Source organism: Protobothrops mucrosquamatus, unplaced genomic scaffold (genome assembly GCF_001527695.2).
Source record: "Protobothrops mucrosquamatus isolate PMUCROS unplaced genomic scaffold, P.Mucros_1.0 scaffold2168, whole genome shotgun sequence".
Classification (NCBI taxonomy): domain Eukaryota; kingdom Metazoa; phylum Chordata; class Lepidosauria; order Squamata; family Viperidae; genus Protobothrops; species Protobothrops mucrosquamatus.
This window is the reverse complement of record NW_015388262.1, coordinates 89,234-113,270: the sequence shown is the minus strand read 5'-3', so window position 1 is coordinate 113,270 and position 24,037 is coordinate 89,234. Positions and strand designations below refer to the sequence as shown.

General features: G+C 38.0%; 1 protein-coding gene across 1 annotated transcript in view; it reads left to right on the top strand.

Moving 5' to 3' along the window:
* SPACA1 (sperm acrosome associated 1) overlaps positions 1-10,704 on the top strand; it is a 26,608-nt gene extending 15,904 nt beyond the window's left edge. The window contains exons 6-7 of the mRNA XM_015824224.1: positions 8,893-9,013; positions 10,494-10,704. Coding sequence (XP_015679710.1) covers positions 8,893-9,013; positions 10,494-10,704 — 332 coding nt within the window. The remainder of the gene's footprint in view (positions 1-8,892; positions 9,014-10,493) is intronic.
* The last annotated feature ends 13,333 nt before the right edge of the window (positions 10,705-24,037 follow it).

Sequence of the window (24,037 nt, the reverse complement as noted above, 5' to 3'; positions counted from 1 at the left end):
CCTATATTAAAGGCTATACCTAGTAGAAATAAACTAAACATCCTTTATATTTTTAACTGTTTTCCATCATCTCATTAATAAATGAATTTGGTATATGGGCTTGTTCCCGCACTGATGCTCTATTTCATACTCTAGCCTATTTTGGTTTGTAAGTTGCTTTTGACAAAGCCAGTGACATAAGGCAGTTTATTCATGTTTTCTGATAATAGTTCTGCGGGGGAAGCAGTGTGTTGTAAGTGGAAGGGATGATTCTTCTTATCTTGCCATGTGAGCAGAGAGCCAGACGAGAGCCAGAGTGTGCTCCTTGTTCTGCCACCCATGTGAGTGAGTGTGTTGGCAACAACAGGGGAGGAGGTGGAGGCGGCAGCTGGCCAGTTTTCATAAATGGCAGCATCTCCCACATGAACATGGCACAGTTGGCTGTGCTGAGGCAATTCCGCACTCAGTTTTCATTAATTCAGTTCGTTTCCTTTGCAGGCAAAAGCTGTTGCATTGCAACACTTTGCCCTGTAAAACACATGTGGCATATTAACTAGATTTGTCATTATCTGGAATCATCTAAAGAGGTTCAATAATAGTGATAACAACTAAAGAACACAACATTCAGCCGTTTTGCTGTTTCTGCTGAGAAACAAAATATTTCCCTTTGTCTTCCACAGAGGACAGCTGTCCCGGGTCATAATTTCCGAGGAAATCTTTTATCTCCCCCCCCCCTTTTTTTAATTAATATCCAGGATTCCTTTTCCTAGAGATACGAAGTCCTCAAATCCTCAAAAGCTTTTTTTCTCCTACAGAAAAGGAAAAGTGTTGTTCCATATCATCCTGTATAGGGTATGTAAGACCCACATGCTTTGAAACTTGGATTATCAAAGCATTGTTGTAGCTAACCACAAAGTTGAGAGTTTGCACCATAGCAACAGATAATATAAAAACGTACATTTTGGGGTTTTATTTGTCACATTGCATATACTGTTCAAATAAACATTGGATTTAAACGATTCTTAACTGAAATTCTTAACTATACGTTCTGCAGGGGCATATTTACAAGATTAGGGAACAAATGAGGGTATTCAGATCTTTTCTGCCTTTGTGGTAGCTTCAGACAAGTAGCAGAGGAGAGTTACATACTGCTTTTCTTATTCTGAAGATAATATTCTACATATCTTTTTAAGCTATTATATTACTGAAACAGAGCAAAGATCAAATGAGAGTGACCCCTCTCTTTATTTGCAGCAAAATCAAAAATAATGATGATTTGCTCATTTGCCTGGCTTAGCCGGAACATTTCACTAACATTGGCTGATGTCAGAAATCTAAGTAGGATTGTATTTGGTTAGTATTTTGATGGAGATCACCAGGATGATTTATAGCAGGGGTCCCCAATCCCCGGTCCGTGGATGAGTACCGGGCTGCGGCATGCCAGCAACGAGGCCGCACAAACAAGCAAAGCCCCATCCGTAAGATGCAGGCAGCACACAAAACCACGCCCCCTCCAGTCCACGGAAAAACCTCTCTCCACGGAACCAGTCCCTGGTGCCCAAAAGATTGGGGACCTCTGATTTATAGGCTATAGGCTAAACTGAGAAAAACCATCCAGGAAGGCACCTCCATGTTGTTAAAAAAAAATCTATATAGGTCACTCCATGGAATTATAAAGTTGAGCACAACTTGAAGAGAACTTTACCTTATATTTTCCATTTATATATATATGACCGATACTATTTCCACATCTTCTAATTAGAAGTATGTCTCTCCCTATTACCCTGGTCTCTGATAACTTACCACCATCCCTTCAAGCCTCAGCTTGATTCATTGCACTATGAAACCCCAAAGTTGGTCTCCTAGGCTCTTCTGTATCAGAATAAACTCATATACTATTTGCACTTCCTTGTTCACTTGTAGAATGTTTGGTTAAAATGTTACATATTTGGTGTGTGTGTGTGTGTGTGTGTGTGTGTATGTATATTTTTACATAAACTATGCTTATGTATTTAGTTCCAGAAATATTTTTTGTCTGTATGCACATTGTAAGCCACCAATCCAATAGATTTCCATATCACTCATAAGAAATTAGAATAGAATCATACCAATTACAGTTACACTTACAAAAGTTTATCATATGTGATTTATTTGCCCCCAAAGGGATGTTTGGAAAGGCCACGATGACATTCACTCTATGATAGCAGAAATTCATTAAAACATACCCATTCTGTAACCACCTTATATGAAGCAAATGAAACTTTTGAGTAGATGATGAAACTCTTCCTAATAACTAAATTTATTTTAAATTTTATTTAGTATTTATACTAGATAATGGTGGAAGTACCATTAGTTTTATGAATAAAGTCAAATGGCTTAATTGTCTTACAAACATGTTTGCCGCTAAAAAGAACATTCAGTTGGTTTCTTGATTCTACCCTATGTGCCAAATTGCTTGAAAACCTTTGAATCAGAAGGATCCTGTATTATTTAAAACAAAATGACTATAATGAATACTTTTCCTACAATGTAGAATCCAACTTGCGATTATTAATATCTGTTTATATGTATGTTGCAATCTCTGAATACTTTTTAAAGCAAAAAAACGGAAATCAAATTTTCTAGTTGTATTTTGCTTCTGTTAGAAATGTTTACTATCAAGTCAACGGCACTGATGATTATCTCAAGGGAGAGATTCTGGCTTCTTACTGGTTTCTAAATAGCTACCAGACTATTTGAAACCAGATGATTACACTGTCCTACTGTGCCACCAGAGAATTGTGTGGCTCTAACAAGCATTGTGGCTATGAGTCTAGAGAGTGAATGATCATAGTCTAATAGATACAATTGTTATGATTAAAGAGAAAACATCTATTAGGCAATTACCAGTTGTATTAACATTCTTAAGGGAGTAATATGTAGGTTGAACTCATTGATTCCTGCTGAATGAAGAGGACTATACCTGTTGTTTGAGCCAGTGCAGGCTTCCCTCATCATGTTTCGGGAGAGGACTGTGAATCCAGTCTAGAAAGAAAGAGCTAAATCCCCTTTAGCTGTTTGCTATAGTTGTAATCCAAGTAATAGTTATAGTTTACATTTTAAAAGCCATTCACACAACAACTAATAATAAAATATGATTTATCCAATTGAATCTGAGCTTTCATTCTCACGTTTTACATGAAAAACCTCCTAACCTAATGTCCTCCCTGTAAATTTAGAATGCAACTGCCAGCATTTCCAGCCAGGTGGACATTTTTGTAATTCAAATACATTTTGATGCATTCAATGAGAGTGCTCCTCATTATATAAACATGCTAGGCTTGCAGCATCTTATGTTGCCAATAATTTTTTTATTAGTGTGTTTGGGGCATCTTTAATAGATGTACTACTGGCCAAAACATGAAGTGTTTTAAGAGTATGCAAATGAGATAATAGGAATATAGTGACTTGCAGAGTTTCTGTTTAATTTAAAATAATGTGGTCTTTCATGTATTTGCAATACATGTAAAATAACGATATTCCATCATCCGTGACTATCCCAAGATATATTCAGTCGAAATTAAGATTAAAGAAATTAGATTTTAACTGGCAAAGAATCTAGGTAGTTTGACAGCTGCAATTGTTATTCTTTGTTTGATATTAGACTTACATAGAAAAGAATACTGTACAATAGTTTTGCTTCAGGATTATAACATTTTGGTTGATCTTTGGTGACAGTCTTCAGGAATATGGCTACTGTTGGCTGAAGAGCAAGCAACAAACAGGGAGAAACCTGACAGAAACATAACTGAGAGACAAGGACAGAAACCACACCTAAGTTGGGGTGTGTGTGAATTCAAATGATATTAACCCTGAAGAAGCACTGCAGTGCAAACAGGAGGGTATTGGATGTGTGTTAAGGAGAAGATAGACATACAAAAAAGATTGTTTGAAAAAGCAATGAAAAAAGTGAGAGGGGGACTCGGGAGGAGGCTAAAAATAAAACAGCAATAGTGGAGAGATTTGGAGATAAAGCCAAATATTATGGCACAAAGATTGCATTAAAAAATCATTGAAAGGGAAGGAAATTTGTGGCTCTCTGCATGTTGCTGAACTCCCATTTTTTCAGCAGGGTTAGGCATCACTATGAAAAGTCAAATGAGAGTGGAACATGTAGTTAATCTGTGCCTTATTGGAAGATTAGAAGCTGTAAGAAAGGGAAGCTTAGCGTGTAGACTGGTTAGTATTTGAGTTTCCAGTTCTCATTGCTCACCAACAGCAGGAAGACACAGCAAGTGAGCTGATCTTTATTAAAATTAATTAAGGGCAGTGAACTAGTATTGGTCCAAAGACTAAACTTATTCCAGGCAAGCCGGGCAATCTATAGTTGCAAAGAGTTGACCCGTAACCTGGAGCAAGCAGAGATATCAACTTCAGGCATGTAATGGAGTGTGTGGATGACCTTGGGGGATGAGGGGAAAAATGTTGCCCAACAAACAATCAGACAAGAGAGACAGGAGTCCCCAGTGGCTTAATGGTCAGAGAAAGAAGCATCCGCTCTAGTTTATCAAGCAGTTAAAAGTGGGGGCTTCCGGTTCCGGGTCGCGGCGGTGCGGTCGAGCAAAGAGAGTCGTCCCTTTGCTCGCCAAGTTTCCTCTGTCGGTAGACCCCTGAGAGGGTCGAAAAGTTGCTCTGGAGGAGCAACCACCGTTGAGGCTTCTTGGATGGCTGCAGAGGGGCGGCAGCGCCCTCTGTAATCCGAGTATCTCCTTTGGGCCAACGGAGTAAAGATCGGTCAGTAAAATGACTGATCATTTAGCTGCGCCGACCGTAAGCCATAAGATCATCTAAGCAAACAGACCCACCGTGGAAGATTCGGTGAGACTTTTTTTTTACCTCTATTTTCTTTTTTTTCTTTTCCTGTGAAAAGCTTTTTTTTGGACTCATTTCCCTTTTTGTTGAAGCGGCGTTTTAAATGGGGGAAGAAAAGCCTAAGAAAAAGACTAAATCTATTTTTGTTTTAATGGCTGGTTTTATTTTTGGCTATTTGGGAGCCCCAAGGAAATTTCTTATTGAGACTTAACACGCTATGTATTTGGAGAATGTTGTTTGTTTTTATTTTTTATGGTGTCCGAAAAGACTGAATATTTAATTAACTTTGATGACTCTTTGGGGGACATTTTCTGCTGAAACTACGTATTGCTTTTGCTATTTTCTTCTCTTGGAATTTGTACAAAGGAAAGAGACTAAGGAACTTGGGAGGAGATGGATATTGATTGATTGCTGGTAAATATAGTCTCTCCCCAAAAAGATAATGTCTTCAAATATGATAAAAATGGAGGAAACTTGTTCAGATTTTATTTATAAGTATATTTTGGACAAAATTTTGGAAAACACGGAGATGATAATTGCCTGCAGTAAGGAGATCTCTCTGCATCGACAAAGCAAAGCACAAGGTTTAAGTGAAACAGCAGTTCATATTCAAGAGACCTGTTCTCAGTCCACTGAGATGGAAAAAGCAAATGTACAGTTGGATTACCAATTGATATTGGAAAAAAGTTTTGATATTAATGACCTATAATAAGGAAATGGAGGAGCTTACTTCAGAAGGACAAGCTGATTTGCAGACACCATTTGACTTTCCGATAGAGGAAAAACTATTGGAAGAAGAGAAAAATTTGATTAAAGAGGACTATATTAAAAAAATGATTTCAACTAAAGTTTCTACAACTTTTAAAAGATGGGAAATGATGTTCTGACACGAGTTGTTCAGAATAGCTGTAACTCTTATATCAGCCCAATAAAACGGACAATGGGAGACCTCTTGTTGCTGTGTACAGTGTGGCAGGAAAGAATGGAAGAGCTATCTGCGGAACTAGAGACTCGACTATGGAAACCTATTTGGAATAGGAAGAAACCCAGAATAAGATATAAATATTAAATTTGAGATGATAATTATGGATGTTAAAGGTTTTATAGTGACTCGGATTGTTTTGGATTTGGATTTTGTTAAAAGGGAGGCTATTATGAAATGATTTAGAATTTAATACTGAAATGTAGCAAGAATATGCTTCTTTTTTCTCTCTTTTTTTCTTTTCTCTTTTCTCTTTATTCTTTGTTCTTTTTTTTTGTTGGAATGAGATGGAATTAATAATCGGAGAATTATTGAAAAAGAATAGATTTAAATAAGAGAAACTTGGGGTACCTGAATAGTAAATATATAGGTTAGTTTAAATTTTAACATTTGAAAAATTAATAAAGTGTAAAACAGGATTTTTGGGATAGATAATGAGCTTTTCTAAACGTTTATTGATTAATGAAATTCATATGTAGCAATATAAATGAAAATTTGTTTTAGAAATGTATTAATGAGATTATAATATATCTTAAATAAATGGAGAGTTTCAATTTAAGTTTAAATATGTGAGAAATTATAGATTTGTATAGAATAGACACTGAGCGGTTGAAAGTTTTGATTAAGAGAATTTATATTTAGACATTAATGAATGATTTTATTCGAATCAATTTGATTATAATATTATATATAGATAGAGAGGGAAATTTTAAGAAATATTATGTGAACTGTATATTTATAATGCTATTGTTTACTTTTTGTAATTGATCACCATATCTCCACGTAGGTTCTTAAGCTTCTGTTGGTGTAAAATGGAAAACTAATAAAAATTGTTTAAAGAAAGAAAAGTGGTAGCGGAAAGTTTGTATCTTTGGATTTGCAAGATTACACTTAATGTAGCCTTGCAATAAAGTAGGATAACCTCATCTAATGGTATTTCCTGTCCGGTTTACCTGGAAAGGCTGATAGGTATACTTCTCATGTGCTTTCCCAGCAAACCTACACATAAGCACTAAATTCATAAAACCTGATGATACACCATTCTCTTCCTTACACATTTGTTCTATTCATATTCATATGTCTAATTAACATTCTACCTCATGTATACATGTAAAAAGATGGGGAAGGTAATTGTTCAAAATGGGTTGTAGTGATTTCTGAAAATGAATCATTGTGGAATGTTTTAACCTTAATCATTACAACAGGCAGAGGAAGCTGTCATCTGTAACTCCGTTGCTGATCAGGAAAAAAAGGACTTTTAACAGAGAGATAGGACCTGGTTTTAAATCTAGTGGGTCACTTAGTGAGCCCCCACAATGTTTATTTGATTCGGAATAGCTTCTATGTACCTGAACTAAATTCATATTTTAAATATGAAGAAACAAATCTGAACAAACACACTCAGACAATTCCTCTTCAGACATAAGAGTAGAAAGCAAAAATAAAGGTTTTATATCCAGTCTGGACCCAATTACATTGGTCCAGCATGCTAGACCAGTACCGATATAGTATACTACTATAATTTCTCATTTTGAGTTTCAGGCATGATCTTTGAGATGTTTAAATAGAATCATTAAAATGTAGTTAAATCTGGTTAGAGGACAGAGGAATATTTCTTTTAGAATTTTTTTGAATGTCATCTAGTAAATCAGTCTTGTGACAAATGTGTATTTCTAAGCTGTCATTGAGTACCACCTTCTTAAAATAACATTTCAAAAATGCCATAAATAGAGATGTTCAGATACAGACACCCAGTAAAGTATACTTTTAAAATAATAGATAATGACACGTGAAAATTTCCTTTGTTGTTATTTAGTTCTGTACTAAATCATCAACTTGGGAGTACACCACAGCTTTTCTTACTTTAGCTTTTCCTCTGTTAGAATCATTCTCTGAGTTATATAAAGAATAACTCCAATAGTCATGACTCTGACTTCAACTTTACTTCAAATATTGTGTATTGTTTTGAACTGTCAGTGTTTTATTTACTTAGCCCACCTGAACCTCACACTTGTCAAAATTTTTATATAATACTTCAAAAGGCTATTGCACTTTAAATCAGTTTTTAATGGAAATCTTACTGCAAGCAATTGTATCTATTTATTTTTCTAGTTTCCCACATGTTCTTTTAAATTACTTCTGCTGTTATACTCTTAATCTTATCAGAGTGATGCAGCTTTTTTCCAACTATTTGAAGGTCAGTTTTGCCTGAGAGTGTGGTAAAGCTCTGTCTTATTATTGATCTTACTATTAAAAGATATTCCTTTATATGTCTTGTTGTATCATAGAAACTGCACAATTTTAATTGAATGTCTTTGTTATACAACATTTAGAACTGTTCCGTCAATTTAAAGCAATCTATGATAGCGCAGGGGTACAAAATCCTTTCTTCTGAGTTTTTTACTTTTTATAAAATACTAGGGGTACAAAATCCTTTCTTTGAGTTTTTTACTTTTTATAAAATACTAGGGGTACAAAATCCTTTCTTTGAGTTTTTTACTTTTTATAAAATACTAGGGGTACAAAATCCTTTCTTTGAGTTTTTTACTTTTTATAAAATACTATCTAGCCCAGTGGTTCTCAACCTTTTTAATGCCGCGACCCCAACCGGTCGTAAGTCGAGGACTAAACCGGTTGTAAGTCGAGGACTAAACCGGTCGTAAGTCGAGGACTAAACCGGTTGTACGTCGAGGAATACCCAACCGGTTGTAAGTCAAGGACTTTCCCTGCCCGGGAGCGCCGCACATGCGTGGTTCCGCCCCCTGCGCCGGCCGAGGCGTAGCTGGCAAGCGGCAGAGACGGAGCAGGCCGACCACCAGCTGGCCCAGCTCAAGGGAGGTAAGGCACCCGCCGGAAAAGGGGGAAAAATGGCGGACAGCCTTGCTTGGCGACCCCCGTGAAATGGTCAATCGACCCCAAATGGGGTCGCGACCCATAGGTTGAGAACCGCTGATAGCCCTTAAAATGCGTGGAAAATTAAGACCCTCTTTTCTAATTTTCATCTACTTTAATTTTCATGCCGTTTATTTTCACATTTTCATAACAGGCGTCACAGCAATGAGAATTTTCTTTTTCTTTAGAGCTGGAAACAAGGCGTTTGAGGAAGCCAAGTACAGATATCGTGTTGGTGTTTGTCCTGATAACCGGAGTTATAGTTTGCGTTGGAGTTATCTTTGCAATAACCTTCATCATTCTTAATTGGTAGGTGGAGCATGCCTAAATTTTAATTGCATTAGGATTTGCACTTACTCAAGTTAGCATTCCCCACTACCCGTCCTCTCCTCCAAAAGCGGTGCTGTGCTCAGGAGAGAGGTAGGATGATGTGTGAACTCCAGAAGGTATCTGCAGTATGTTCAAGTACAAAACAAAAACACTAGCACAGACTTGCTTCTCTGGCAGTTAAGAGAGAGAACAAGATTTCTAACACTGCCAGATGCTTTTAATTGAGATGAAAAGCCTTGCACATGCGCACATATGTACATAGTCACGCAGATACAGATCAACGTGCACAAAAACACAATTGTTCCTTCCTTAATGATACGCCGTACTTACAGTCCTTCTCCAGAATTTCAGAGCAGGTATTTCAATTAATTTCATGGTAAGGCCAACCTTCCTCTGAATGCGGATAGAGATTTGTAACCTATAACAGATTTTCTTAAAGAGAGATCCAGGTGAGGCATGACACTATAATAATCATTAAGGAGACTGTTGAAAAAGAAGAGGAAGTAACTTGACTGAGTTGGGAAGAGGGTGTACTCACCACTGAAAATTCCCTGGCAGAAAGCATGCAGAAATGGAAGAAAATTAAAAGGCAAATTAGCAAAGACGGAAAGGAGGGAGAGAGAGAGAGAGAATGTAAGAAAATTAAAGAAGAGAGAATTAGATCAGAAATTCAAACGTTAGAATTACACAGTATAACATGAAACATAGCTGAGAAGTCCTTTCACGTAACAAAGTTACATTAAGTAATATACTTACTGTATATGTAGAAATGCCTACAAAAATGGTTGGATTGAGAAGTTGGATTTCTCTTAGTTAAATAGGAAAATCCTTGGCTCAGTAGCTGAGCACGTTTTTGAATGGCATATGCCTCAGATTTATTCCCTAGCACAGGGGTAGGCAACCTTGGCTCTTTTATGACTCATGGACTTCAACTCCCAGAATTCCTGAGTCAGCATAGCTGACTCAGGAATTCTGGGAGTTGAAGTCCATGAGTCATAAAAGAGCTAAGGTTGCCTGCCCTAGCATCTCCAGTTAGAATTGATAGAGGTTATGTAAAATGCTTTCTTTTGCCAAAGGCTATGCTTAACATTTGGGCGGGGGGGGGGGGGACTGAAGATTATAAAATAAATTAGGTAACATATACATGACCATGATTGGGTCACCCCTACCCTTCTGCCCAATTTTAGAACATACATTTTCGTTGTTTGTTCTCAATCTCAAAATAGCAGAAACTGTGCTGTCAGTTTTTAACAATTGTGGCTAGATGATTTCTGAAGAGTGGAAAAAATAAGATTTGGCTACTCAGTATGATAGTGGTAAGCTAAAAGAATTATAAGAAATCTGCCTACAATATAGGGAGGGATCCCTTTCACTAATTTTGTTAATAACAGCTTGTCTAAAGTATCTGATCTCTGGGGACATTTGCTCTATTATTATTTGGGTGTCATTTTTATTATAGGGCTGCTGTGAAAAGCTTCTGGCAGACAAAGGTTTGGAAAAATAAGGATGACTTAGGTTCAATGAGAACATCAATTGGGCCGGCAACCACAGTAGAAGCATCTCAGATATCACAAGCAGAAACCTCTGCACAGGAACAAGGTTCCTATCAGGAATGGAATGCAGCAGGCGGAGAAGAAGCAGAAGGGGAAGGAGACAAAGAAAATTATTAAAAGAAAGAGGGGAAATGTTTTATATCGAAGAGATTATATTAAAAGATGCACAAAATATTAAAGAGTACCACTTCTAAAAAAAAGTGACTTTTGCTGCTTTGATGAACATTGCTTTGAAACGTTGAAATAATGTGGTGTGAAACTGTAGGAACCAGATTTAAAAGGTGGATTTCTGCCGTGACGATTAATATGATTTACCGGAGGCTTTTGCCTTTCAGGGTTCTTGAAAACCAAAAATGAAATATTTTAATAAGGAGTTAACCAAACTTGCAACAAATAAATGGCACTCTGATTCTAAATATTTATTTTGTTGTATCTTTCTATGAGATATTCATTTTTACAAAATTGTTATAGCAGATTTACTGATATACCGTATGTGATATTTTAAGAAATTTAGGACGTGTATGTGCATTTGGCTGTATGACAGGACAGACCATTGTTCCTGAATACCATTGAATTAATTGCACTATTCTGCAGCTATATTTAGCAATCTGTGAAAGACTTTGTCATGATATGACATGTTAATATTTTCATAGAGATGACATGATATAAGCTCATACTAAGCATATGTGTTGCCCAGTAATAAATGATATAGTAAACATGGAAGAATTCACATACAATGTTAAACAACAATAAACATTAAGCATAGATTGTTGAGTAAGCCATTGTGCCATGGGTCAAACACACTAAGTTAAAATAACCCCAACCATACGTTATGCAACATTTCCCAAACACATGTTACAATTAAATGTAACAGAATATTGTGGTTAGCATTCAATCATGTTCAAGTCCACGGTCAGTTATGAAAACTTACTGAATGACTTTGGACTGCTCACCATCTCTCCATTCAGCCTACCTCAAGAGTTGTAGGGATAAAAATAGAGGAAAGAGTACTGTATTTACTGTGCTGAGATCCTAGAAGAAAGACAGGACCTAAATATAAATAAACACATAAATTGTATAATTCAGATAACTTATTTTTGGTTTTCCAAATAATAGTTAAATTTGCATGTTTCTGGTGTCAGAGTTCGATAAAGGGATTAGAATATGAAAGTGGGGGTATTTTTAAATCAATTTGAGATCTTTATGGCTCCAGAAAAAAAATTAAAACTCTGTAAACTTAATTATGAATAAGATAGGATATCATAAATATGCTATAATAAGTAGACATTGCTGAATTTCAAAAGGCTTAGAATAAATAACTATGATAAGAGAGTTATGCTAAAAATATGGAAGCATATATAGAATTGGTTATGATGTACATAGAGGTCTTCTTTAAACAATCAGTAAATAAAAAATGGACAAAATGTGAGAGCTTTCTGAAGAAAGCCTTACTTAATTTCTCTTCAATTCAGATAGTGATGGAAGTCTTCTAAATGCATCTCCTGTAACTCTTTAAAGCACTTATCAACTGTTTCTGTACATTTATTTTTAAGAAACAAAATTAACATTATTGGATATACAAGTCTACATTTAAAAATGGCATGTTATTTTCCCTAAGCAGACTTTAGCAACCAATAAAAAGACATTTGTATTCTGAAATGGGCATGGGGTTTTTTGTGTGTCATTTAGTGAACGAATTAGAGCATCCTAAAATCTGATTGAGAGTCAGTTTGGCATAATGGTTTAAAAGTGCAGGACCAGAAATTGGGGGGACCTTGGGTCTGTCCTCAGCTAAGAACCATTCTCAGCAACCGTTCGAACTTGCAGCAATGCAGACAAGTGGTGCTTACAACGGGTCCTCAGAGTTCTGCTGTCACAGTGTCTTTGTGATCACATGATGGTGATCCAGATGCTCCTTCCCCAAATGATATCCCAGCCGAGGGGGACAACAGTTCTGTGACTGGAAAGTGGGGGAGTCCATGTTGCATTCTATCTGGAGATCTGTGGGTTACAAAAGGCTCTTGCAGGCAAGTGTGCATATTACATGAATTCACCTACACAAAGGGAGTTTTCAACTAGAACTTGATTTCTTTTCTACAAATGAGGTGATGCCTGCTTTCTGTTTTGCTCTTTTGCTTTGGAGATTTTGTAGTAATGCCTAGTTCATTGGAGGGGGAATTGCTCGGGTTAAAAATGCTGAGCTTGTCAACCGGAGAGCTGACAGCCCACGTTCGAGACCTAAGTGCTACACAATGGGGTGAGCTCCTATTGCTGCCCATCTCCTGCCCAACTAGCAGTTCGAAAGCATGCAAATGCAAGTACATTAATAGGTACCACTTTGGTGTGAATGTAGCAGCGTTCTATGTGTCTTTGATGTACAGCCAAGCTGGCCACATGACCACGGAAAGTGTCTTTGGACATCACTGGCTCCCTCGGGAAAGAAACGGAGAAGAGGACCGCACTCTAGAACCGGACATGATTGGACAGGAAATCTTTACCTTCAGTTCATCTGGGAGACCCAGTTTGGTTCTAGTCCTGCCTTAAGCACAAAGCCAGCTGGGTGACTTGGGCTAATCCAGTGGTGGCGAACCTATAGCACGGGTACCAGAGGCGGCACTCAGAGCCCTCTCTGTGGGCATGCGCGCCGTCGCCCCAGTCCTAGGCCTTTAGCTGGGTTTTATAAAACCTTTTCGCTTTAGGCCTCTGCCGCCATGTACAAAAAAAAAAGGTTCAATCAATCAGTCAATTTCAACTTCTTGCGGGAAAAAAAAAGATCTTGCAAAGTTGGAACTGATTGATTGAACTTTTTAGTCCCACCCAGTCTGCTGTTACCACCGCAGCCACACCCACCCAATGGGCCACACCCCGCCTAATGGGCCACACCCACCCGGCACCCGACGATGCATAAGTGGGTTTTGGGTTGCAGTTTGGGCACTCGGTCTCTAAAAGGTTCGCCATCACTGGGCTAATCCCTCTCTCTCAGCCTGAGGAAGGAGGCAGTGGCCCACCATGTCTGAAAAACCTTTCCAAGAAAACTACAGGGACTTGTCCAGGCAGTCTCCGAAAATTGGACACAATTAAATGGAAGAAAAATAAAAAGCTCATCTGTGTATATCTAGTGTGCATTTCTCAAGAAATTGAAGGTAGGTTCATTTTTAAAAGATCATCATATAGGAACTAGTTTCACTTGACATGGGATCTAATAGTGTGTAACAGATTTTTTTTTTACAGTTTTATGAATGTCTAACTCAAAATGAAGGTAATGAATCTGAAAAGATTTTCATTATATTTTATTACTTAATTTAGTCACAGACTTTTAATAAAAAACAGGAAAGCAACAGGGATTTTGTAGCACTGACACCTTACCAATGTTTTAAAGATTTCATGCTTTATAGGACAAATGAAAAATAATCCTGGAAAGAGATTATTTAGTACTGTATGATCAGTGAAGATATTTTCTCCAAGATGCTTAAGATTCAGGAGACTATAATTTGAATTGTGAATCAAACACTGGTTTCAGCTGATAAGTAAAATTTCCAAAAGTTTGCATTACAGGCAGTCCTTGACTTACAACCATTCATTTAGTGACCGTTTGAAGTTACAATGGCACTGAAGAAAGCGACTGATCATTTTTCACACTTACGACCATTGCATTATCCTCAAGGCCAAGGGTAGTCAACCTTGGCTCTTTTATGACTTGTGAACTTCAACTCCCAGAATTCCTGAGCCAGCATAGCTGGCTCAGGAATTCTAGGAGTTGAAATCCACGAGTCATAAAAGAGCCAAGACTGCCTATCCCTGCTCAAGGCCATATGATCAAAATTTGGACATTTGGCAACTGGTTTGTATTTATGAGGGTTGCTGTGTCCCGGGGTCATGTGATCCCCTTTTTACAACCTTCTGACAAGCAAAGTCAATGGGGAAGCCAGATTCACTTAACAACCATGTTACTAGCTTAACAACTCAGTGATTCACTTAACAACTGTGGCAACAAAGGTCATAAAGGGGGGGCAAAGCTCAATTGTCTTGTTTAGCAATGGAAATTTTGGCTTCAAGTGTAGTCATATGTTGAGGACTACCTGTAATTACGGTAGTGAATAATATAAATTCAGAGTGGAATTCCATTTCTTTTATCACACACATGTCAATCTGGTATTTCCAGACAATAAAAAAAAACATTTGGACCGTATGGTTTTATCCACATTTATTTAGAAGCAAGTATCATGAAGTTCAGTGGGTCTGACTCCAGAATACATACATAGAAGATCGTTTTTAAGTTTGCATTCTCGTGCCCATTTATCTGTACCAAAATCCCAAATGATCACAGTGTTACTTCTGGATTGACTGATATGGGGTTATGCTATATGCATAAACCAGTATGTTTTCTTAATATAAATTTAAACAATATGGCATTTGTATCGGTATTTGAATCCGCCAATTCATATAAAAAAAATGACATGTTTCCTTTTTCCTTTTAATAGTAGATCAAAAAGCTGTCAGAAATGTTAGGTAAGAAAAAAGCAAATATTTTGATTCACGTGGTCTAGCACAGTAGTTCTCAACAGGTGTTGTGTATACAACAGACCTCACAAGTAATATAGGTGGGAAACACGGTATGCAATTTAAACTTTAAATATGAAAGCTTACCATAAATTATAATTATTAAATCTATCAGTTTTAATGTATTTACTGAGGAAGAAGTTCCATTCATGGTGGAAACCAAGTAGTTTGGTAAGATATGATAGATGCAAAATTAAGAACCACTAATTTATTCATTACATATATGTGTACAGAATATAATATTTTGATTAATTGATTAATCATGCACTATCAAGTCAGTGTTAATTTGTAACTTCATAGATCTTTTCCAAGATGACCTGCCTCCAGCCTCCAGTCCCTTCAAGTCTTTCAACAATATATCCATCATCACTGTAACTAAGTCCATCCAACTTGCTGCTAGTTCTCTTCTCTTTCCTTCCACTTTTCTCAGCATTATGGCTTTTCCAAAGGAGCTGGGTTTTCACATAAAAACCCAAATGTCTACATGACGGCTTCGCAGCAGTGAGCTATGTGGTTTCAAAACCTTGGATAATGAAATGATGTATCCATGCATCTATGCATGTATATTTTTCCAGAATCGGTCCATGGAGGCCGACTGATCCACAGTTCTGCTTATTCCAATATGAGAATGAGCCACCTACTATTTTGGAGGGTTAGAATGGACAAAGGTTTCCTCCTCCTCCTCCTCCTCCTCCTCCTCCTCCTCCAGGTTGCTGGAATGGCAATGTCGGTCTGAGTATCTTTTGGTTTTGTATCAAAAGTTGTATTTTTCCCTCTCAGGTGACATAAGCAAGGCAATCAGATCTCCCTCCTGCATTTCATTCTGTTCTACACAAATGCCTCTCTTCCAATTGGCTGGGGAGGATTCTGGAAGGCATTCTCACCCAATCCCCATCTCTGTCTTCAATGGCTATTTTGAAGAGCACTACTGGCCATGAATAACTAAGGTTTTTGTTGTTGTTGTTGTTGTTCTGTTTTATGGATTCATTAATGGAATTATGATATGTAGGCCCTCCCGCCCTCCCTTTCTCCCTTCCATTTTGCCAAGCTTCCCCCTAACCCAAGTGACAGGAAAAAACTATAAAACTATTATATTTTTTTCCAGTAGTCCTCAAAATATGTGCCCACCGAAGGGAAAGCAACTGATGTTTGCTTTGGGGGCCTGAAAAGAGGAGAATCCACAAATCAGGGACTTTGTTGACTAGGGTTGGGACAGAACACCTGGCTTCACTGTGGCCAAAGTGGAGGAAGAGCCTGGAATCCAAAAAAACATCTTTTTTTAAAAAAGTATTTTATTAATTTTCTATCATTGCAATTTATTTGTGCATAATGAACAATGTGTTGTCTGGGTTAATTTTTGCTTGATCATAAAAAATTAAGCTCTTACTCTCTATCTCATTTTTCCAACCATTGATAAAATAGGTTCCATGTTGGAAAGTACTCTGTGTCTTCTTTTGCTTTAATTCTCAATGTAAGTCTATCCATTTCTGTACAGTCCAATATTTTCTTAATTGTCGCTTCTTCAGATGGTGCTTTCTCGTTTTTTCAATGTTGTGCAAATACAATCCTTGCTGCTGTTAGTACATGTAATGTTAAATATACATGTACACATCTACACATGTAGATTTTAAACCTGAACTTTTTTTTTATTAGGCATAATGCCAGAAAAATTTGATAAACAGAAAGTCACCTTTTAAAAACTGGCTTCTTTTCCAGCCATTTTATGTACAGGGGACAGTGCAGTTCAAGCCCATTGTGTTGAAAAGCACATTGTCTGTTTTTGTGACCCTAGTCCAGTAATATCTTAAGGAACATAAAGTGAACTTAATTATTCAACTCTTATTTCCTTAATCCCTTTATATCACTAATCCTAATGAGGACAGGAAACCTGAAACTTGCTAATTAAGTAATTATTTCCTCTGCTTTATATCACAAAAACACCATCTAATTATTCCTAGGTTGTTGTTGCCCCCCCTTTCCTTTCTTTTTCCTTATTTTGACACTGCCATATAGAAAGTTCTTTGCATTCCCTTTCTCATTCTCTCCTATTCATCCTGTACTCCCATCTCCTTGCTGGTGTTTTTACAACCAAAACCCTGCTCCCCTCATCAATTTTTCCTGCCTTTCGGTTTGAGAATCTTTACTTCCCACAGATACGATCAATTTGCTGTAGTTTAAGAGGTGGGGGAGAGTAAAGGGCACTCAGAGATTTTCCTTTCCTTTATTCTTTAATTCATTATCCTTTGCAGTACTCTCTCAAAATTATTGCTTCTCAGAAAAAAGCAGCACATTTTTTCAATTGCTAGTTGCTGATATGTGGCCTTGGCTGCCTGGCTCAAAAGAACCACCTTTGTTTAGAGAGCAAGGGCTCTAAGAAGCAAAACAGAACTTCTCTTATGGTCAGTTCTGCCAATGAACACCTGAGATGGTGATTAAGACTTTTCCTGTTGAAGGAAAAGTCTTCATCCGGGTTCAGTCCAAGCCGGGAATAAACAACATGGCGACTGCTTTAGAAAGAAAGTTGCAGTTTATTGAAGAGTAGAGCCAGACAGAAAGATGGCTCTGGAAGAAAAGAGAGAGAGCACATGTAGGGAGTGGGTTTTTATACCCTCTGGGGCTCTTGAGGTTGTTTCCTGTTCCTGTTTGAGGCTTTGTATTTCCTGTATTTTGACCTGAGTCTGAGTGTGCCCCTTTGGCATCTGTGGGTTAATCCTATTATGTCCTGTCTTGGAGTTTGGGTGGGGTATGTAGATTTTAGGTGTCTTTGTCTTCTTAATTTTCTAGCTTCAACCTTCCTGAATGGATTTTTAATCTGCATTTCTAGAGAGCTGGTTTCTGCTTGGGGGAGGGAGACATGGGGCTATTAAGAAAAACTGGGCATGCTTTTCTGCCCCTTTAAGATCCTTTGAGGAAATATATTTTTCTGCCTTTTTAATAATTCCTTCTCTGGGGGGACTGACTTCCCACAATGGCTTTAGGCAATCTGCTTTACTCAACCTTCCAGCAAGAGCAGCTGAAGAAACAAATCAATGGGTGAAAACACCAAAGAAAAAGAAAGATGACACCAGTCAAAATTTCCTGGGAACTGAATGCCAAAGGAAAGCTCATTCCTTGCCTCCACCTTTATCTTGGAAAACTGTGATGTTTAGAATAAGATGGCAGACATCGAACTCAATAGTCCCAACAGCTTTTATATGGACAAAATAATCCTTTGTCTAAGATGTACTGAAAAATCATCTGGAAAGGCTACAGTAGGTAGCTGCCTGGCAACTGGTATAACAGGTTTATTCTAGAGGCATACTTGTGTGGTTCAAAGACCAATGAGCAGATCTCAGTTGCATCTCAGAGATTCCAAAAAGCAAAGACAGAAAAGATGGGAAATAAAAGCATTTTGAATTAAGATATGGTGGAATATTCAAAATATTTTTAAGAAAAAGATAAAGTTTAAACTGCAGATATTTTTGTTAGGTATTATGGAAGATTTGGATGTTAAAGAAATGAATTTGACGTTGAATCTTATAACGGCTGCAAGACTACTAATAGCTCAATATTGGAAAACGGAACGTTTGCCCACTATAGAAGAATGGGCACTTAAAGTCTCAAATTTAGCAGAAATGGCCAAGATTTCCGCTTATGTGAAGGATTATTCACAAGAAAGATATATTTCGGTTTGGAGAAGATGGATAGATTATATTGAGAGTAAATATGGGACCAAAAAGTTCCATGTGGTTTTTGAGTGAATTTTAGACTATTATTGTTGTTAATATGTTATAACAGTTTATTTATCCTTATTCTTAATTACTAATATGATATTATTATTATTGTGTTTAATTTTAATATATTTTATGTTAAAAAGAGAGTTAAAGGATTTTACAGATTTGTTATTCTAATAGTTGATTAATGTTAGTTAGAACATGATTATTCTATTGTTAACCCTGTGATTAGCTCTGGGAAGTGGGGAGGAGGGAGGGGGGAGGGGGAGGGAGGGTTTTGGAGAGGGGGGGAATTATATTGTAAAACTTTTATAAAACTTTTAATAAAAAAAAGAAAAGAAAAGATGGACAACTTCCAATTAGGAATTTGTTTTCTGCAGGACTTTCCTTTAAGCTTCTGACCATAGTGTTTTGGAGAGGAAGGAACAAATATATCCCTTGTTATCCATTATAAGCAACCCCTCAAATAGTTTTTCATTCATTTTACATGGGAATTCTGGGAGTTGAAGTTCATACTTCTTAAAGTTGACAAGTTGGAAAAACACTGCTCTATATCTATCTACTTAGAAGTTTGCTTTTAACTTCTATGAGAACATTTCTATCATGAATTTTGTTTTCATACAAATAGTTCACAGTCACTACTATTTTTCCCTGAACTGTGACAAATCCCAATGGACAAGTTCTCTTGCATCTGTTTTCCTGGACATTTTCTGACTATACTGTATGTACGTAGCAGATAGTAGACCCGGTGGGGCAGGGGGAGAAGAGGGGAGAGTGACAAAAATTATTTTCTAACATTGTGCTGCAAACCCTATCTATCCCCTCTATATCAGCCTTGTGATGTCAATGTATATATGAAAGGGGTAAAGCTTGCAATGCAAAATTGTGACACTGCTTTCCTCCTGTTGACAGCAGAAAGCTTCCGCAGATGTTCATGTTAGCAGAATCTCATCCATTTATGCTATATATTAAGTGTCTTCAACATGAGAAGAGGGAGAACATTCATTTTCAAACTCTGTTGTAACCAGTGTCTTTGCCTGTCCCCAACAAACAAACCTAGCACCTTTCTCTCTCAAATTAGAGTTGGTTTGTTCTGTTAGTGGGGCTACTTTGCCTGCCAATACAATTCTGTAAAATATTCCTTTAAAATATCAATAAAGCCTTGTTTGGCCAAAACACTCTTCCAGCTTTCTTCTTTTTCTCACTGAATATATCCAACATTTATAGATTATATGCACTAATATGCCTAGAGTATTCACAGAAACTTATCAAGCTTCTGCATATCCTGATTTAAATCAATTGGGCAGGGGTCTTCAAACTTGGCCCTTTTATGACTTGTGGACTTCAACTCCCAGAATTCCTCAGCCAGCATTCCTGGCTGAGGAATTCTGGGAGTTGAAGTCCACAAGTCATAAAAGGGCCAAGTTTGAAGATCCCTGCAATAGGGAGTCCCTGCGCTTTCTGATAATCCCAATTTGAGAAGACATACCATTACAGGTAGTCCTCAACTTCCGACCACAATTAAGCCCAAAATTTATGTTGCTAAGTGAGAAATTAGTTAAGTGAGTTTTGCCCCATTGTACTTTTTCTTGCCACATTTGTTATATGAATCTCTGCAGTTGTTAAATTAGTAACACGGTTGTTAAATTAGTAACACGGTTGAATCTGGCTTCCCCATTGACTTTGTTTGTCAGAAAGTTGCAAAAAGGGATCACATGACCTCGGGACACTGCAATCGTCATAAATATGAATCAGTTGCCAAGCATCCGAATGTAAACCACATGACCATGGGGATGCTGCAACTGTCATAAGTGTGAAAAATGGTCATAAGCCACTTTTTTCAAACTAGTTGTAACTTTGAATGGTCACTAAGTGAACTGTTGTAAGCCATGGACTACCTGAACATGAATGCTTCATGGCCATTTGAAGCAGCTTTGGATTTGAAGCTTACATGATAGGGGCCACTATTGATAGCAACAACATGTTTTTTTTCTCCTGGCTTAGCTCCAGTTTCTTTGAAACTGAAGCAAGCTTTTTTCCCCCACAACACCAAGTGCCTCCTGAGTGTGTGGGTTATCCATTTCCCTGGGATGGGAATTAATGGCACAATCCACTTTCCAATTTGTGTTCTCTCACTTAGATCCCTGGCTTGTTCAGCATCTACCTTGGACAATGACTATTCACAATTCCAGCAATGATCCAAAAGTAACTTTGCAACCAATGCCTGCATTTATGTTCCTCATAGCGTCTTTCAGCCAGGGTCCTTGTCATTACAAGTAGTACTATACTGCCTTGTGGTGTTCCTGTCCTATTTTTTCCTCTGATCCCTGTCTCTTCTAGAGAGACTGCTTAAACGAGCTGTCTTTTCCTGAGCTGCTTTCCTCTGTAGCATAGCAAGCCCTTAAAAAGTTCAAGTTTACAAGCTCAGCTCTGACACCTTAATTAGTTGACTAGAATCCTCTGGCTGCGTGGCAGCTGCTGCTTGAAATTGACAAGATCCTAGTAACTTTCATACTGAAGGTCTCTGTTGCTTCCTAAGGAAAACTGAAGTAAACCCCTAAGCAGAGTCACGATGGTATGGTTTTTCTCTTAGAGACCACTTTGCTTAATGACCAACTCATTGGAACCAATTAGGGTTGCTAAACAAAGAAACCTATACTGTCTTCTCACCTTTAAGGTATCAGCCCTTCAGGGTAAACCAGACTAGAAAACCAAAATCACGTAAGCCAATGCTACTTTTACTGTGAAGTTATAATAGCAGAATCTTGCAAGTCTGAATATGCCTCTCCCCTCTCTCCTTTTTCTCTTAGTGAGAACTAGGGAGGGGCTAGTCTGAGACATTTATATATGTTACATTCCAATCCCAGTCCCAGATTTCTTTTATCTGACAGTTGCCTTGGCAACAGCTGTCCCTCCTGTCCCTCAAGGCCATTTCCTCTATCCTCTACATCAGGGCATTGGACACTGAATTCAGTAAAGGAATAGTGGTCATACAACACAGATGATTTCTTTTCTTTATAATTGCTTCCTATCTTATTGGCTTTTGGGCTAGAATCCAGTAAAGAGATACATTTTCTTACTCAAAATCCTTGTTTGTTTACTTATTGAGAGGTTGGTTTTTTTTACTCATGGTCCTATTTATTTATTTATTTATTTGTTTGTTTGTTATATTTATAGCTCACCACAAGCAATGGGACGCTCAGTGACTATAGAGTCTGAAGGCCCTGAGCACTGATTGTATGCCATTCTTCATGCACTTTTAATGGTCAGCTGAGGGAACACGATAGCCCTCTTCAGGGTCTCAGTATTTCAAGATCAGCTGAAATAAAACTAATCATAGGTCACCTCCAGACTGCTTCAGAAAAGAGTGGGGAAAGGAAACGTTATAGGGTGGAAGTGGTCTGAGTTTGCAAACTGTATTCCAGAACTGACACAACATAGATAGTCTCAGAAGTTGTGCAATTCGGTCGGCTTGCCTCCCAAAGTCTGAAATATTATTTTAACTCACACTGCTACTGAATATATATAGTCTCTGTCTATGAACCTGTGGTATTTTACCTTAATTACAGTTTCCATCCTAATTTCAAAGATAGGAGCTTGAACACTAGCATTACTGAAATGTAATAGTCTAAACAATCTGTTGCCGGAATATTAATAATTGGTATCTAGATACTGCAGCTAAAAATACTTCATTTCAAAAATAGACATCAGATGGAAATTGTCACATGCATTATGACATCATGATGCATGTGACTTCACCTGCTTTCTTTTCTCCCTAAGGATGTTCCTGATTCCAGAATGATTTTTTACCAAGTACAGATTAGAGGAAGCCCAATTTGGTCCAAAGCAAATACGTTTGAGAATGTTCTAGTCCAGTGGTGGCAAACCATTGGCACGGGTGCCAGAGGCGGCACTCAGAGCCCTCTCTGTGGGCACGCGCACCGTCGCCCCAGTCCTAGGCCTTCAGCTGGGTTTTATAAAACCTTTTCGCTTTAGGCCTCCGCCGCCATGTGCAAAAAAACCCCACAAAGGTTCAATCAGTCAATTTCAACTTCTCGTGGGGAAAAAAAGGTCTTGCAAAGTTGGAATTGATTGATTGAACTTTTTAGTCCCACCCAGTCTGCCATTACCACTACAGCCACGCCCACCCATTGGGCCACACCCACCAAATGGGCCACACCCACCTGGCACCCGACAATGCATAAGTGGGTTTTGGGTTGCAGTTTGGGCACTCGGTCTCTAAAAGGTTCGCCATCACTGTTCTAGTCTTACCTTCATTGTTGACCATGTTTATCTTACCAAGTACATACTGTTCGCTATTAAAATGCTGTAGATGTAGTCCTTGACTTACAACTATTCATTTAGTTACTGTTCAAAGTTACAACAGCATTGAAAAAAGTGACTTATAATCAATCCTTCTGGTTATGACCATTGCAACATCCCCACAGTGGAATGATCAAAATTTGGGATCTTGGCCATCGGCATGTATTTACAACAGTTGCAAAATCCTGGGGTCATATGATTGCCATTTGCGACTTTCCCAGCTAGCTTCCAACAATCAAAGTCAATGAGGGAATCTGGATTCACTTATTGATCATAGGGCTCGCAGCAATTAAAACTCTATTCAAATTTTAAAAAATATATTAAAACATAGGTATAAAAATGCTACAGAAATCTGTACAACACAGTCCATAGCTGAGGTATACCAACATCCATCACAGTAATAACATCCACTTTACAGGCCTTACCATACCTTGGACCCCATCCCATGGCAAAACCAAGTCGTTAAGACCTTACAGAAAGCCAGTAGAGTTGGGGTCTATCTGATCTCTTGGGGATGATGTCCCAAGGGGTAAGAGACATGAAAGGAAAGGCTGTCTTCTTGTGCTCTATCAGCTGGCACTCCCTACCAGTCAGGACCCAGAGCATCTTTCTCTTGATGGATCCAGTGAGATGTGTAGATGCAGTCCCCCAAATAATCTGGACCCATACCAGTCGGGCTTCAGGCCGGGACACAGCACGGAAACGGCATTGGTCGCGTTGGTTAATGATCTCTGGAGGGCCCGGGACAGAGGTTATTCCTCTGTCCTTGTTCTTTTGGACCTCTCAGCGGCTTTTGATACTGTAGACCACGGTATCATGCTGCGGCGTTTCGGTGAGTTAGGAGTGGGAGGCAC